Consider the following 16,646-nt stretch of genomic DNA (forward strand, 5'->3'; position numbering starts at 1 on the left):
AGCAATACAGACAGGGGTCTACCAAATGTGCAGGCTGTGCAAAGACGAGATAGTCCAGCAGTAGCAGGGTGTAAGATACAAGTGGGACTGTATACACAGACTGTGCTTCAAGTGGCTGGGAGGAAGATCCAAGGAGGAGTCAAAAGAAGCCCCTATGTCCCAATAGAACATTGAACAAGACTGTGTAGGACCTCAAGATTGAGACTGATGAGCAGCTGCTGGCTTAGTGATATGACACAGTGGTTTACGGTGTATCAGTCACAGTCAAATTGGATGATTTGCTACAACATAGGTAATTTTACAGTCAATAGTTTGTACATTTACCTGATAATACTTTAATTTAAGTAAGACTGTAATTGTTCAGCATTTACTAATGAGTACTATTGCTTTGTGGTAATAGTGTAGTATTTTTACTTCAGGGATCTGAGCACTACTGCTGCTTTACATGGTGTTGGAACACCTGAAGCAGTTAGACTGACTTTATTAATCCCCAGAGGGAAATTCTGTTGTAACAGCAGCATGCTGTTGTACTTGTCTCTACACTACACAGATGTTCCTCATAAAGTGCTCGGTGAATACATATTTCTAGCTAGTGTACATGGTGTACATACATGCCTCACTGCATTACAGACTACATGCCACTGGATGGCGCCACAGCACACCAGGATTTAAGTGCGCTTTGTAATGTCCAGCAGTCGTCGCTAAAACTCCAGCCTTTCTTGCCAAAATCAATCCCACAATCCTCACACACCGGCGGTGTATTCATTTGAATGGTAAAACTGAAACGCTAGCGATCCTGCCCGGAGGGGAGTTGCGCTTGAGTTTAACCAGTTTTTCACGTTTTGGATTTACATACTGAGGAGCCCTTCTTCGATCTCACAAAATGAATCGGTCTGTATCGAACTTTACTGTGTGAAAATAATATCTGAAGTAGAGTTCATGAAGCCATATGTTCTCTAAGTTGGAAGGCTAACTAGCTAGCTAGCTGGCTAGGTCGCGCTAGCGGCCCAGCTTGCTACTTTCTACATACGTCTCCCTGCTTTCTTAATAGTTGAGCTAATGCTAAAGCTAGCTGTAGTGTTACCGTGAGACCATGAGCTAACTTTTAGCCGCGTTGCACTTCTCAAAACATATTTCATATCATTATTTAATTTCCAGTACGGCAGACAACTTACCGACTTAACTTTATTTAACATAGAGTGATATTTGTCACTTGTGTTATAGCCCAACTTGCTAACAGCAGCCAACGCCTTTGTAACTCTAATACAGCGTTTTGTTGTGTTTATCTCCTTTGAATATGTGCGTTTAATCTTCTTCAGTCACAATGTTGCTTTTTAGACCACATGCTGTACAGTTAGTCAACCTGTTTGCTGTTAGGCTAATAGAAGTGACCGTGACTTCTCCTGAAGTGGAGGTGTGCTATCAACGATTGTCCCAACTGTTTGTCCAACAGTGTCCCTTATTATGGCAGCTGGTAAGAATGTTTGGCAGCAGGAAGTCTTTAAGGTCAACCAGAGCAAATCCAATGGCTTTCTTCAATTCTGCCTGCATACTTCTGCTGAAAAGAACATGAAGCAGGTATGGAGATGTAATAGCGCATATCATGACTTATTGTATAAATAACTATCCTGTTGTCTCTTAAATCCTGGTGACTGAAGTGAAGTACAGTTCAGTGGTATTGTAGTAGTATAGACTGTAGTAGTGGCCTCATCCCCTATCCTTTTGTTTTAGGTGGATATTATTAATAAGGAAGAATTAGATAAAGACAGGTGAGTCTTTGATCCACATCTGTGGGATTCATCTAATTATAATCATTCACTCACTATCAGTCTCTCAGATCACACAGACCCTTCTCAGTCACGGGACCATTAAGACACCTTTCCATAACCATTACCACCATGTCTGTGGCTTTGAGTTTGATGAATTTCCAAGCTGGGCAGGTTTGTATGTGGTTCACCTCGACTCCCCTCTTGATAGATTGCAGGTGCATCGCAGAGTACGCATTCAAGACAAAGCGAAGCGGTTGTCATCTTGCAAGAGGAAGAGTTGTCCATTGGTGGAGGCAGGTCTAAAGCTGCACCGCAGAACGTCCGATGTAGGCCATTCCTGTGACCCCGGCATGGCCAACAAAGAAAATGAGCTGACGTGCTCCGATGATGTGCGGGGCGTTCACTACAATGACAACCGTGGGCTCCCAGTGAACTCTGCAGAGGCCTCCAAGATGGCAGGGGCCAGCTCCAAGTACAGTGACTTTACTGAGGTGAGATACAAAGCTGAAGCTGTTGCTTGCATTGGAAAAATATTTGCAACTTAAAGTTTATATGTAAAATGAATTCAGCACTTTTCATTGTTTTTTGTTACTGATTAAAAACTGCAATACTGGAGACACTAAATTCCTTTTGTACATTTGTCTATGTATAGCTATCAAAGGACCACGAAGCTATGACCCACGTCCTTTTTGGAAGAAACCTTCGACTTAAAGTGGCCCTAACACTATGGCGAAAAAATGCCAGTGAATTAGTGGCCTACCTTATAAGGTAAAATATTATTTACTATGGCTAATGGTGCTGTTTGGTAGTTTGTGTTTACTCCTCAAAAATGCAACATGTTTCATTTTCAACTTTGTGGTTTTGCAGAATTCAAGACACAGGGGTGTTGCTTGACTGCTTACCTGTCTTAACAAACAAGTAAGTCAAATTATAGTGTTAAATTCACCTGTAATAACTTCACTGCATAACACAGCAAATCTTTATTAACTGTCTGAACTCCAAGCAGTTTCTGGATGTTTCTTTGCTCCTGTCACATTTTTACTCACTCATCATTTTTCAGTGCAAAGTAAGTTGTGTACCACTGGTGAAGCAACACAACATTGAATAGAAATAGAGGGAACTCAAAAAGGTATTTTTTGTGGCATGACATAGTTATAATTAGGGATGGGTACCAAGCCCCGGGACAAAACTTTTAGATCCCGGAGGATCGATAAGCTCCAACATTAATGGTTTTGCTGACAGTACTTTGGAAAGTAAGAAGAATGTTGTGTTGCACGTTCTGTCTCATCACCATTAAATGTGTCTGATGTGAATGTGTCTATGATGCAAATCCTAAACAGTGTTCTGTCTGTCGGAGCTGCAGGTTCCAGCAGACAGAACACCGGGTGTCTGAGGGGCGGAGCAGCTCTGTCACTCACCTGCAGTTCTGTGCATCAACACAGGTGATGAACTGTTACACTAAACTACAGTTGATGCAGAAAATGTTGTTGCCATAAAAGTAGCAAGTCGTTTGTATGTCAGAGCAGAAACACGATCAGTAGGTCGAAACTTTCAGTCAAAGTTAATCAGATACAGACAGAGAAATGCTCACTTTAATGCTGAGCTTGTAGTTCACCTCTCACTAACCAGGTATGTTATGTTTGCTAGCAGCCTTAACACGGAGTTAACTAAACTACACGTAGGCTACATAGGTTACTGATTAAAAGGAAGCATTCGCCAGACATTTCTTTATCTGTGCATCAGTAAAAGTAGTAGAACTGTTAAAATCTTAACGATACCCATCCCTAGTTATAATGCCATAAATCATGAAAAGGATGACAGTTTGATTATGTTTTTTACAGAAATTGAAGAAAAATTGAATTGACATGTTAATTATTTTTCCAAGTGCCCTCAGGTGTCACCTGTACTGGGGGGAATGGTGACTCTGGATACTGTTTTACTTCTTAGATTTTTAATTTGTTTCCATCCCCGCCTCTTCTCTGAGTAAATACAACACGCATCAGAATTTTTGTCTCAAAACTGTCTGTCTCAGCTGAGTCAGTCATGTCTTCTCAGTTACACCAAGAAGCACAGAATTTTTTTTACAGAATCCAGTTAGTGTAAAAGGTCTATTTTTGGTGAATTTTTAAATGAGACATGTATAATGTAGTGTCTTTGAAGGAATATTACAGGTAAAAGTTTAACTTTAAGAACCAAGATAACATGCCTTTGAAACCCACTAGAGGGCTTTGGGTGTTCAGAGGGCTACATAAGACCATGTGGCTGCAATTACTGGTTTTCAATATGTGTTTGTCAATGTAAGCGTATAAAATGTCAGAAATTGTTTAAAAGTCAGCAGGGTAGTTTTCCTGGAGCACAAAGGGAATTTGTCTAAACAAGTTTAAGCTATATAATGTTTTTGCATTGTATTGAACAAAGGCTGAAAATCCTCAGATTTTACAGAGTGGAAGCAGCATTTTTGACTCAGTTTACTGAAAGGATCAATGTCTTGAACACAAGTTTACATACACTTCTAAAGATTATGTATATCATGGTCTTGAGTTTCCAATGACTTCTATTACTCTGAATTTTCCATGACGAAATAATTGAAACTCATGTCTATCTCACAAAAAAAACATTATGCATTTAGTTTTTTTTTTTCATAGAGTTGTTGTAGCTCTTCTGGAAATATGACAAAATCTGCTGGGTCAAAAATATACATGCAGCAACTTGAAATTACAATTTTGGTGATGTTAATCAAATTTTTGTAGCAGTATGGCCTCTTAACTTCTCATGAGTGATTACAATTGACGAGCCCGGCTGACTCCTCTGGGCCATTTTAAATAGGACCCATGTGATGCACACATTAGACTACAAACACAACAATGGGAAAATCTGAGGAGCTCAGCACATGTCTAAAAACACAAGTAATTTACTTAAACGAGTCAAGAAAGTTACTCAGAGCAGTATAAAGTGCATGTTGCAGTTGTGTCACTGCCATGATTGGGAACACAACAAATTATCATCTGCTGCTGAGAGACAGTTGGTCAGGATGGTCAAGAGTCCACCAAGAATCACAAGAAAGCAGACCTTCAAAGAATTAGAAACTGCTGGAACAAAGTTGTCAGTGTCCACAGTAAAGTGGGTTTTACATTCCCATAGGCTGAGAAGCTGCTGTGCACAAAAGAAAGCTCTTCCCTCTAGAAGCAGCACCGTAACGCTCAACTAAAGTACAGTAACACATGGACGAAGAAAAGGCCTTCTCAAGGAAATTTGTTTGGTCAGAAGAAACAGAAATTAGCTGTTTGGCCACAATGACCAGAAATATATTTGGAGGAGAGTAGTTGAGGTCTTTAACCCCAAAACCACCAAACATACCATCAAGCATGGTGGTGATAGTATTATGATCTTGGCTTGTTTTGCTGCAATGTGGGTGGTGCTTTACACAAAGTAAATGAAATAATGAAGGAGGATTACCTCCACATTCTTCCTAAAGAAAACCTATAATCATCAGCCAGAAGGTTGGGTCTTGAACACAGGTGGATGTTCCAACATGACAATGACCCCAAACATGCACAAAAGTGGTACAGAAATGGCTCTGTCAGACTAGAATTGAAGTTTTAGTCTGGCCTTTCCATAGTCCTGACTGAAACCCTTCCAAGAACCTGTGGGCTGTGATAAGTCAAGAGGATTGGCCAAAGATATGACCAGAACCTTGTGGACAGACACTGAAAGCACCTAGATGAAGTGAAAATGGCAAATGGACGTTTAATCAAACGTCGTATGCATATTTTTGGCCCAGCAGATTTTGTCATGTCTCCAGAAGACCTATAAAGAATCTATGCAAGAACCAAAAGGCATGATTGTTTTTTGTGATAAAGATGCACACGTTTCAATGATTCCATCATAGAAAATTAATAATTAAAGGAGTCACTATATAAGTATGTAAACTTTTGTTCACAACTATATCAATTACTGTATCATTCAAATTATGTTTTGTGACATTACTTTAGTATAAATGTAGACCATATGAAATACACTTGACCAGTTTCAAGGTTCAAAACTGTCCGTGAACTGGAATGTAAAATCCCACAGAGCTTAATGACAGCTTTCTTTGGTTTATTGTCTTCAGAGAATAAATAATAAACCAGTGTATCTTTTACTGGGATTATAGCTGTGCACACTGAAAACGGTTCCCCAACACAAACTACATAAAAATGAAAACAAGACTGTGAATAGGAAGGAAACTGTTATCCACTCATGTTTGTCATGTTGGAAGTTTTACAGGCCTTGTCCTTGTCCCTGCAAGTCTCCGACAACTTGTTTTGATGGTTGTCCATCAATTAGCAAGTGTGAGGTTGAAGTCAACAATTATGACAGTTTGAGCCTGGTTTGCTGTTTGGTTTTTTATGCCTACCCACATTACTGACATTCAGTTCACTTACTTTCATCTTGTGTTTTCTCTCTGTCATCAGCCTTCAAGCTGAAGCACCATGTTTGTCACTTGGCTGCTGCGTTGACCTCATGCCGCAAGTCAAAATGATACTTACCAGTAAATATGAAGAGTAAGTGGTCCTGAGGAATTTTACAGTCATGATAATCTGTTTCTCTTAGACATCATCGTTCGAGGTACAGAGTTAAAAGTTATTGGATTTGCACACACACACACTGATCAGGTATAACATTATGACCACTGACAGGTGAAGTGAGTAACACTGATTATCTCTTCGTCATGGCATCTGTTAATGGGTGCGTATATTAGGCATCAAGTGAACATTTTGTCCTCAAAGTTGATGTGTTAGAAGTAGGAAAAATGGGCAAGCCAAAGGATTTGAGCCAGTTTGACAAGGGCCAAATTGTGATGGCTAGAGGACTGGGTCAGAGCATCTCCACAACTGCAGCTCTTGTGGGGTGTTCCTGGTCTGCAGTGGTCAGTATCTATCAAAAGTGGTCCAAGGAAGGAACAGTGGTGAACCAGCAACAGGGTCATGAGCGGCCAAGGCTCACTGATGCACGTGGGCGTGAAGGCTGGCCTGTGTGGTCCGATTCAACAGACGAGTGACTGTTGCTCAGATTGCTGAAGAAGTTAATGCTGGTTCTGATAGGAAGGTGTCAGAATGCACGGAACATTTCGGTTTGTTGTGTATGGGGCCGCATAGCTGCAGACGAGTCAGGGTGCCCATGCTGACCCCTGTGCACCACCTAAAGCACCAACAATGGGCATGTGAGCATCAGAACTGAACCACGGAGCAGTGGAAGAAGGTGGCCTGGTCTGATGAGTCACATTTTCTTTCACATCACGTGGATAGCTGGATGTGTGTGCATTGTTTACATGGGGAACACATGGCACCAGGATGCACTATGGGAAGAAGGGAAGCTGGCAGAGGCAGTGTGATTATTTGGCCAATGTTCTGGTGGGAAACCTTGGGTCCTACCATCAATGTGGATGTTACTTTGACACGTACCACCTACCCAAGCATTGTTGCAGAGCATGTACACCCTTTCATGGAAGCAGTATTCCCTGATGGCTGTGGCCTCTTTCACCAGGATAATGCGCCGTGCCACAAAGCAAAAATGGTTCAGGAATGATTGGAGGAGTACATCAGCAAGTTTTAGGTGTTGACTTGGCCTCCAAATTCCCCAGATCTCAATCCAATCGAGCATCTGTGGGATGTGCTGGACAAACAAGTCAGATTCATGGAGGCCCACCTCGCAACTTTCAGTACTTAAAGGATCTGCTGCAAACATGTTGGTGCCAGATACCACAGCACACCTTCAGGAGTCTAGTGGAGTACCTTGATGAGTCAAGGCTGTTTTGGCAGCAAAAGAGGGACCTGCACAACATTAGGCAGGGGGTCATAATGTTATGCCTGATATGTGTGTGTCTCTCTCTCTCTCTCTCTCTCTCTCTCTCTCTCTCTCTCTATATATATATATATATATATATATATATATATATATATATATATATATATATATATATATTTTTTTATATATTTATATATATTTATATATTTATATATATATATATATAATGACCTACATGACAGAATTTTCGTAGATGTCTGACTTTATGATTTGACTAACTTGTCTGATTTGTGCTTTGTTTGTGTTTTTTTGTTTTTTTTTTGATAGGCATATAGTGGTCGGTTTACACTGGGTTCAATCCGTCATCAGGAAATGGTGGCCAGAACTTTCTAAAAATGAGAAAAGACTGCGGGACAGTTGTTCAGAAGACAGGTGGGCACTGCATGCTTCAATATCTCTCATTATCTCTTAAAAAACAAACATGATATGAAATTTTGAGAAATGTTTCTTTTTGTTGTTTATACTTTTGTCTGTTGTCTGGTAAACAACCTGTTTCCTGCTTTCAGTTTTTAATCATGGCCTTTTTGGAACAGAATCGACAATCGGCTGTTGTCAGTAAATGATTGAAATTCTGTAGAGGCCAATTAATGGTTACTACATCTCCATGTGTGATAATTTAACCAATAAAAATATAACTACAAAAATGTATTACATATTTGATGTAGTACATAGTGCCAACAGGTCAAGCCTTTTACAGTTTAATGAGATAAAAGCAGAGATGTGTTTGCTGACTGTGCTGCATAAAATGAGCACACCCTCCTGCTGTCCAGTTGGTAAAACAAAAGTTGTCTGGTGGTGGCTGGTTTAGTTAGCTATCTGAGACTCATGCTAACACCAAACAAGGATTTCCACACAGTTTTAGCTTTCAGCTTTTGATTACATGCTTCCAACAACATTTAAACTAAAGTGATGAAGTGTTTCTGTGCAGTGCTGCTCTGAGTATACATGCATTTTAGACATGGCAGTAAATACTGACAAATTTCCTGGTCTGATAAGGTTTCTGCAACAGCACTTGCAGACATCTGAGCAGCTATTTCCAGCAGCTGGACCAAACTTAACTACAGTTACTTCATTCATACATTATTTAAATCAATTGTGAGGATAATCCTGGTATAAAACTGTGGTGAAGAGATAAATAACATTACAGGCTATTTACTGTGGAAGCACAGGGGATTATAACTATGTCCTATAATATACTATACATGTACTAAGTCATATATTAATTAGTTTACCATGATAGAGATGGGCAGTAGTCGAGGAAGTATTCAGATTCTTTAACACCACACAGCAGCAATAGTCCCACATTGAAAAGCAAATAAAAGTCAGTTGGTATAATCAGCAAAACGTGCTATTAAAAGTATTCAATGCAGGAAAAATATCTCCTGTGATTGGAGATTATTGTTACTTGTGCATTAATGTGAAAGCAGGATTTTACTGATGGAGTAACTCCAACCACCTACAACTAAAAAAGCGAGAATCAATAATCATGAAGAACTAGAATAACAGTAGACTTATCTCAGACCAGTTGTGTTGGATTACATCTGACTAAACAAACATATATAAACAGCCAATGATGGGATGTATTACTACTTACGTTAAAAAGAGCACTTTGGAATCTTTTTCCAAATAAGAATATTTTCAAAAATGCCAATCCACGTTCCTTTAACTTGTGTTTGTGTTGAATTTGGATTCGAACGATTGCATGAGAGAATACAGAATTTTTTGAGCATTTTGAGTGTTACTGACAGTAACTGGCAGTGGTGGTCTCTTGTGCACTCTCCTAATATCGCAGTGATAATGCCTGTATGTTTAATTCCAGGAATATTGAAGTCATGAAGCAGCGGTTGAAGGACTTGTGGAAGGAAGGAGCCCGATTATGTACGGCTCCAGGATCTATGGGAGAACTGGCCAAGGTAAGAAGGAGGTCATTATTCTGTTGCTTATCAGGGATTTTTCACATGGCATGTTGTATACCTGCAAACGTGGTTAAAATCAGGGCTCCAAACTATGACCATATTGCAGCCATTTTGAGAATGTGCGAGTTAAAATTTCACATGGTTGCATTTGTGTTAGTACATGATGCCTCTCCAGTCGGCACCAGGAGCTACAGTGCTAGCCATTTTGTTTGGAAATAGTAATTCTTTCGTGGCTCAATCAGTTTCTCCCTTTCTGACATGTGAAACAATCCATTCAGGTGTTGCATGCTTCGAAGTTCAATCAGTCTATAGCAGAAAATGTAAAAAACAAAATGAGAGTGCAGGTGCAGACAGTCTCATACTGTCTGAGCTACAGAAGAAGAAAAAATGCAATCATAATGGCTAACGCAATACTGAGGCGGCAATGTAATCAAATAGTGATTCCAGCTAATGATGTTGTTTGAAATACAATGCACTCATAGAAAACAGCTCATGGAGATAAAACCACTTGCTTTCATCATGGGTAAATCTGACATCAGAACTCCTTATTTCACTATTTTCAAAGTAATATTTGGTCACACGCCTGTCTGAGCTACTGTGCTACAGTTAGTCTGGTGATAAGCAGATGTTCAGCAACTAAGGATTTATAGCAGTGATATCAGACAACCTTAGGGAAAGACTGGTGAAAAAATTATATGTTTCCTCATTTAAGTATTTTGCAAATGTTGAGTTACTGCAATCTTTACGTTAATGCAAAACTGGCTTATGCAAAGACAATTATTGATTGATACCATGCTGTTAAAAAAACACTACTGCCAGTGGAGAAGTTAGTCTGGTCAGCTTTGTTTGGGTCAGTTGTTTGAATGAGATGAAAGGGGCTTTTACCTAAAGCACTCTATTTGACATTGTGTCAGAAGTAAATGAAGACAAATGCAATAGAGCTGCATCAACATGTCCATGATAAAGTCTCAAAAATGAGAATTGCCTCACATAAGTATTTGTCATAGAACTTTTTTGCCAGACTGCACAAGTACCCCTGATGTTTTTTCCACCCTCTGCTGATTTTGTGTGGATGCTGCCAACCACTCCCACCCTAAAAAAACAAAACAAAAACACCTCGAGATTCACCATAGGCTTTTGTGATTGTGTTATCTTCACATTCCTATACATGCATCAACATTGGCATTCAATATCAATATTCTAAGTAAGTTCTGATGTCAAAATTGGAGAAAAGTGAAAATTAAAAGCAAAAGTAATCGTTTGAAATGGGACTTATTCATTGCATTGATATCTAAAAGCAAAGACCATTTTTGAATGTCTTTAGTGACGGCAATAATAAGCTATCTCTACTTTGTGTTGCAGGCCATCGAGGCTTATCTATTGAAGCTGCCCTGACAGTAGTCAACGTAGCACTCTGGATTATGTGACCACTACTACCAGTCATCGCTGCGTATTGACTGATATGATGCCAGAGAAATGGACTGGTTCATTTTGCTACTTAAACAAAAATCTCTTAACTGGACTGAACTTGACCATTCAGACAACTCCCTCAGATAGAGGAGGAGAATCTTAAGCAGGGCAGAGAGAGCCTTCCTGCACAGCAAATGACTGCTTCACATTGAAGTGGACCATCTTGTGAAGGGGCATGTTTAGTGGACCTCCGTGAGACTGAGTGTAATGTCGCTCTATGAAGTGCCAAGCTCTTTGTCTCTCACTACAGCACTCTTCACCGTGTAATGGATGTATCTTGTGGATGTGTGAATGCTCCGCTGTTTTGGTGTTTTGCGCCTGGGTTCTCTGGAATCAGGAACTTGAATCTGCAACAGTCTTTAAGTTATTAGAGCATGTTTTCTTGTTTTCATTTTGACTCTTCCTATGACATTTGACTGTATAATGTAAAGTGTAAAAACAACTGATTCTTTTAATCTTCTTTTAAATAAATTTCATAAAACTCTAAACTTTATGCTGTTCTATTGTTTTGTGTTCTGTATAGAGAAGGTACAATAAAAATAAACCCCCGTTGAACTGCACCAGAAACATGATCACAAAATGTCATTGTTGATTTGTACTCTTGAACTTTGTTCTCCCAGTAACTTAAACAGGGTAAGCTTTTAAAACAATATCATTAGAAAATAAACTGAAGGCACAGCTACACCCTTGTGCCATATCACTTAAATGTCAAATGATTCCAAATTGGATCACCATATAGTAATTGTAATATTTCTACGTTTAAACAAAGTATTTTTTCTGATGAAAAATACAAACCAAATACTTTAGGGAAGGTACTTTGAAAATACAGCCCCCAATAGAAACTGCATTCAGCAAAAGTGAATACAGCTGTTATCACTGACACAGCAGCAAAAATTAGGCACAGAACAAGCTGTGGTACCACTAGTCAGCAATAAAGGTGGACAAACGAAGCATTCAAAAATCTAACATTTGAAACTTAGTAATGAAAGGTGTTCTTACTTTGTTGCAATTACTGTGATGCTGAATCACTTGACAGTTACGTGATATCGCACAGATGTGTAGACTTCTGTTGTATACTCTATATGGCAAAAATATTGTGTGGATATTTCTAATTCAAATCAAAACTACATTAAAACTGCCACGTACCGTATTCAAAAAAAAAAAAAAAAAAAAAAACTTTGCATGTTGACCGTAATGTACAAAACGCACCGACACATCAGCGGAGTGTCATTGTCGGGTTGTACAATAAAGTTTTGGTTTTTTTTTAACGGTGACGTCATTCTCCGCAGAGACAGCTGATGCGCCGAGTCTTCGTCCTCCCGAGCTGCTCCTGAATACATGTTGATCCTCAAACAGTCAGCGGTCATTTTGGTTCATTAACTACAGGTTAACCAGTATGTTGCAGAGGGAGAGAATACCGCTGCAGCTGATTTTCCTTCAGGCTGCGCTCGTCGTGGCGTGGTGTTTCACTGACGTGGAAACGGGGCCTGGCGCAGGTGTATCGACTCAGCCGAACGGAGATCGCTTCAAAATCGAGGGAAGAGCAATAGTTCCGGGGATTAAAACACAAGATTGGGTATCCACAGCCAGAGTCCTGGTAGAGGGAGAAGAATATGTGGGGTTTCTGAGGTAAGAAACAGCTACAGCTATAGCCGCTAGCAAGCTAGCGTGTTAGCTATCAAGTTAGCATTACCCTTGTTAGCTTATAGCTAAAACCTGAAGTTCTGCTGCTACTGAGCGCCCGGCATTTGCAATGGGCAGATGGCAGGTCCGAACTGTCGTAGCTAATTTACAGCTCAGCTATTCTGGACGTAACTCTTGCAACATGTCTCTTTACTTAGATGTTACTTTTACTATAAACTCAGCAGGCCTTGCTGTTCTTATAGCAGATGTAACCATAACAAACCGCTGCCACGAGAGACTGCCTGTTGTTGAAGCCCTACCAACAGTGAAGTACAGCAGCAATGCGTCCATGTTAGTTATTTACCACTAAACGGAATACACCTTTACTGTGTTTGCTTTGCTCAGTTAGTTATGACATGTAGTATGAGTTTTACTGAGATACACGTAAATGATTGTTGAGTAGCGCGCTGCATAGTAATATCATTCTTTATGTTTGGTAAATATGTAACATGATTTGCGGTATGGATTCTATATATATACATGAATGAAATTTAACTCCCAGTCTAACTCCCATTACTCAGTTTTCTACCAGCCAAAAAGTGACTGCTACCCCTACATTAGGACTAAAATGATATCAGTGGCTTGACTTTATTTATGAGAGTTGTCTTTTGAAGAATATAGCAGATAGGATACATACGGCCTAAACATCTGACATAATTCTGTATCATTACTCATACTGTAAACGTGTGTGATTACTTTATAAACAACAAACATTTTTTGGTCACAGTTATTTTGTTCACAAACATAAAATATCTCTGCTGTCACCACAGACATGGAGTTTTGTGTATTTGCACATTGTGACCGTTTGATCCACTTAAAAGCAGATGTAGTTGTAAACAGGGCGATATAGCTTTACCAGTTCCTGGCAGAGGATCACTTTTTTGACACACCAGTTACTCGTTTAAAGGTAAAATTTTCTTGAACTCAAATGGTGCAGAAAAATCATGAGCATCTGTCTTGATAACAAAGCCATTGTTTCAGTTGTCTGTTGCCGATTTTCAGTTTGAACTGTTCCATTTTCCATTTGCATCCATGTGTATGTCTACTATGATGGAGTGTGTGTTTCATATTATTAATCGATAAACAGGTTGTTGACTCGAAAACTTAGTTGAATAACCACATACTTTTACCCACTTGAGAGTTGTTTACTTGAAAGCATTTTTAGGATCTGGCAAATGACTCAACCTTTAAAGGCTGGACCTTGCTTCCCAGCCAGTGCTTTAACCATTAACTTGGAAGAACACACAATCAGTCAATAATTTATCATTTACGCTTTTCTTAGCACAATTTAATGGAATTGTGATACTGCCGATAGCCTCATTTCTTAGTCTATTGCAGTAAAGCTCAACAACAGTGCAGCAATCCATACTACAGGCTAAAAATTGTCCACACAGTTGAATATGTATTAGACAGGACTGAGTTCTTATGTGTATCTAATAAGTGCATTGTATCTACTATGCATTGCCCTTACTATACTTGATATGCTCATCTCCACACTGTTTACATCTTACTACCAGCTAAATATGCACTATATTTAATGCCAGAGTCTTACACCATAACAGTAAACTTATGAATCAGTTTGACTTTTGTGCCCCCCCAAATGAGCTGGGTTCTGCTCAAGGTTTCTTCCTGTTTAAGGGAGTTTTTTTTCTTGCCACTGTTGCCTTAGGGCTTGCTCAGGGGGTTCAGGCATATGGATTCTGGTAAAGCATCTGGGACAATCTGAATCGTAATTGCTGCTATATAAATAATTGAATTGAATTAAGTTGTAACTATGTGCAGCCTTGACCAAAATGTCACATCTTTGTTGCAGAACTGATGGGAGTTTTGCTGTGAATGATGTCCCTTCAGGATCTTATGTTGTGGAAGTTGTTACCCCCACCTATAGATTTGAACCAGTGCGTGTTGATATCACAACTAAGGGGAAAATGAGGTAAGGTCTCACTGTAGTAGGGAACCCAACAAATTGCATATACATGTTTTGTGTGTGTTTTAAAAACAACTTTACCATTAAAACAATGTGTCATTTCACAGGGCGCGCCTTGTCAACTACATCAAGACATCAGAGGTAATTCGCCAGCCATACCCTCTTCAGATTAGAGCTAGCGGCCCCCACAGCTACTTCATGAAGAGAGAAACCTGGGGATGGACAGACTTCCTTATGAACCCAATGGTAGGAAAATATAGAGAAATTTGTGAATATATATGAACCGTGTGAATGTTAGTAGGTTAGAAAGACGTGTATTCTACAAAAAAAATGATGCTCGTTGATGCTTAGTCAAAGATGAATTAATTCCATTTGAACTTGTTTATTTTTCGTGTATTTGCTCTTCTGCAGGTCATGATGATGGTGCTGCCCCTGCTGATCATTGTTTTGCTGCCCAAGGTGGTCAACACCAATGACCCAGAGATGAGAAAGGTAATTAATACCTTTAAGTGTTATTGCAAAAATTCTGGACATGGTATAATAGCTAGTTCTATTTTGTGGTGTGTCTGAATTACATCACATCTATTCTGATCCATTTAATAAGGATTGATTTGTGTGGATTTATGCAGCACAAGTTTCTGAAAGAATGCGATGTTAGTACTAAAATAAATGTTTGTTTTACATTCATGACACCCTATCCTTGCTTTATTTTGAAGTGTGATTTCATCAGAGCTGACATACATGTCACTGCAGCCTGATTTTTCTGTCTGTCCTCAGCCTTCATTTTTCCTTCTACAGCTGTTTTTTTCTTATCCACTGCTTTTATTTATTTTATTTTTTTAGGAAATGGAGCAATCCATGAACATGCTGAATCCCAACCCTGAGCTTCCAGACGTCTCTGAGCTCATGACCAAGCTCTTCTCTGGTTCCAAGGGCTCCAGCAAGGCAGGCAGCAGCAGCAAGGGCACCAGGCCAGCTGCCAAGAGGAGGTAGTACTGCACATGTCTCCTAAAATCTGCCTGCAGAAGCTTGACTTATGCCATGGAAGCAAGAGTTTTAAATGTCTTTTTTTTCTTCTGGGTTTATTGTACAGATTTCTTTATTAATACATGTTTTGAGCACATCAGGATTTCTAATATGGTATTGGAAACTGAGTAAAAATATTTTTTTCATACTGCACTGATAGAACATTCTGCAAAAGCTGTTCTTCATTTGCTTTGTACTTTGTACATGTGACTGTACTACTCATCAATCTGTTCTGTGCTAACCCTCTGTTGTGCATTTATCTACCGCTGCTAATTCCACTACCTGAAAGAGAGCATATATACATATTAAGAGATTTTCTTGTTTTGTTTTTTTCGGTTTCGGTAATACGACTGTGAATGAAGATGAATTGAATTTTAAGATTGATAAATTCTTATTTAAAAACCTAGAGAAATAAATTGCAATGGTATATGACAACTATGTTTTCATTTCAGTCCATCTTATTTGAGACTGAGCACATGATCTTTTCATTTTTTGAATTCCTGCGGTCAACTGTCTGGATAGAATTCATAGACTGTAAATTGTGTGCCTAAGGTATATAAATTAAATTGATAACCTCTGGGAGTTCAAAGAGTGAAAGAGCTGTGTGTCTGCTTTTGCAGTCTCTACATAGTGTAACTGGCTTTACTTTTAATAAAGTGGACTGTCGAGTCCATATTAAAGTCACCATAAAATGTGTTTGTGATAACTATTCTCATTTCATCACTCTTAGTTGCTGATTCACATCATGGTATCTGAATTGAAATAATTATCAATAACTAATAATAGAGTTTGATTAACAACAAATCCAGCTCAAGGTCTTGCTGCTGGCTTTTTTCATAGCTTTCAGCCATATCACATGTTCATCATCAGAACTTTGTGTTTGCGAAATTCTTATGGAGATGAATCTGTTGGCATGCAAGCTCTGTAGGTGATGTGATTTTGCTTTTTTTGTTACCATGAACAGGTTTTGACCACTCTCCAGCAGGAGTGACTCTTCGTTTTGCTTGT

At 39.2% G+C, this 16,646-nt stretch overlaps 2 protein-coding genes across 2 annotated transcripts; both read left to right on the top strand.

The window, feature by feature from the left end:
• The first annotated feature begins 731 nt into the window (after window positions 1-731).
• katnbl1 (katanin p80 subunit B-like 1) lies at window positions 732-11,495 on the top strand. The gene is made up of 10 exons (XM_023271766.3): window positions 732-891; window positions 1,454-1,578; window positions 1,732-1,769; window positions 1,978-2,260; window positions 2,422-2,537; window positions 2,637-2,687; window positions 6,224-6,313; window positions 7,884-7,988; window positions 9,436-9,529; window positions 10,895-11,495. Exons 2-10 carry the CDS (start codon window positions 1,465-1,467, stop codon window positions 10,925-10,927), a joined length of 924 nt encoding a protein of 307 aa, XP_023127534.2. The 5' UTR covers window positions 732-891; window positions 1,454-1,464; the 3' UTR covers window positions 10,928-11,495.
• Window positions 11,496-12,269: 774 nt separating this feature from the next.
• emc7b (ER membrane protein complex subunit 7b) lies at window positions 12,270-16,330 on the top strand. Its single transcript, XM_023271759.3, has 5 exons — window positions 12,270-12,631; window positions 14,499-14,618; window positions 14,720-14,858; window positions 15,024-15,104; window positions 15,456-16,330. Exons 1-5 carry the CDS (start codon window positions 12,399-12,401, stop codon window positions 15,603-15,605), a joined length of 723 nt encoding a protein of 240 aa, XP_023127527.2. The 5' UTR covers window positions 12,270-12,398; the 3' UTR covers window positions 15,606-16,330.
• Window positions 16,331-16,646: the final 316 nt, after the last annotated feature.

Source organism: Amphiprion ocellaris, chromosome 12 (genome assembly GCF_022539595.1).
Source record: "Amphiprion ocellaris isolate individual 3 ecotype Okinawa chromosome 12, ASM2253959v1, whole genome shotgun sequence".
Taxonomy (NCBI): Eukaryota; Metazoa; Chordata; class Actinopteri; family Pomacentridae; genus Amphiprion; species Amphiprion ocellaris.

Coding starts and splice junctions, on each gene's coding strand:
- emc7b (XM_023271759.3), top strand. CDS start 12,399: ATGTTGCAGAGGGAGAGAATACCGCTGCAGCTGATTTTCCTTCAGGCT. Junction 12,632..14,498: donor GAATATGTGGGGTTTCTGAG/GTAAGAAACAGC, acceptor TCTTTGTTGCAG/AACTGATGGGAGTTTTGCTG. Junction 14,859..15,023: donor ACTTCCTTATGAACCCAATG/GTAGGAAAATAT, acceptor GCTCTTCTGCAG/GTCATGATGATGGTGCTGCC.
- katnbl1 (XM_023271766.3), top strand. CDS start 1,465: ATGGCAGCTGGTAAGAATGTTTGGCAGCAGGAAGTCTTTAAGGTCAAC. Junction 2,538..2,636: donor TTAGTGGCCTACCTTATAAG/GTAAAATATTAT, acceptor GTGGTTTTGCAG/AATTCAAGACACAGGGGTGT. Junction 7,989..9,435: donor GACAGTTGTTCAGAAGACAG/GTGGGCACTGCA, acceptor GTTTAATTCCAG/GAATATTGAAGTCATGAAGC.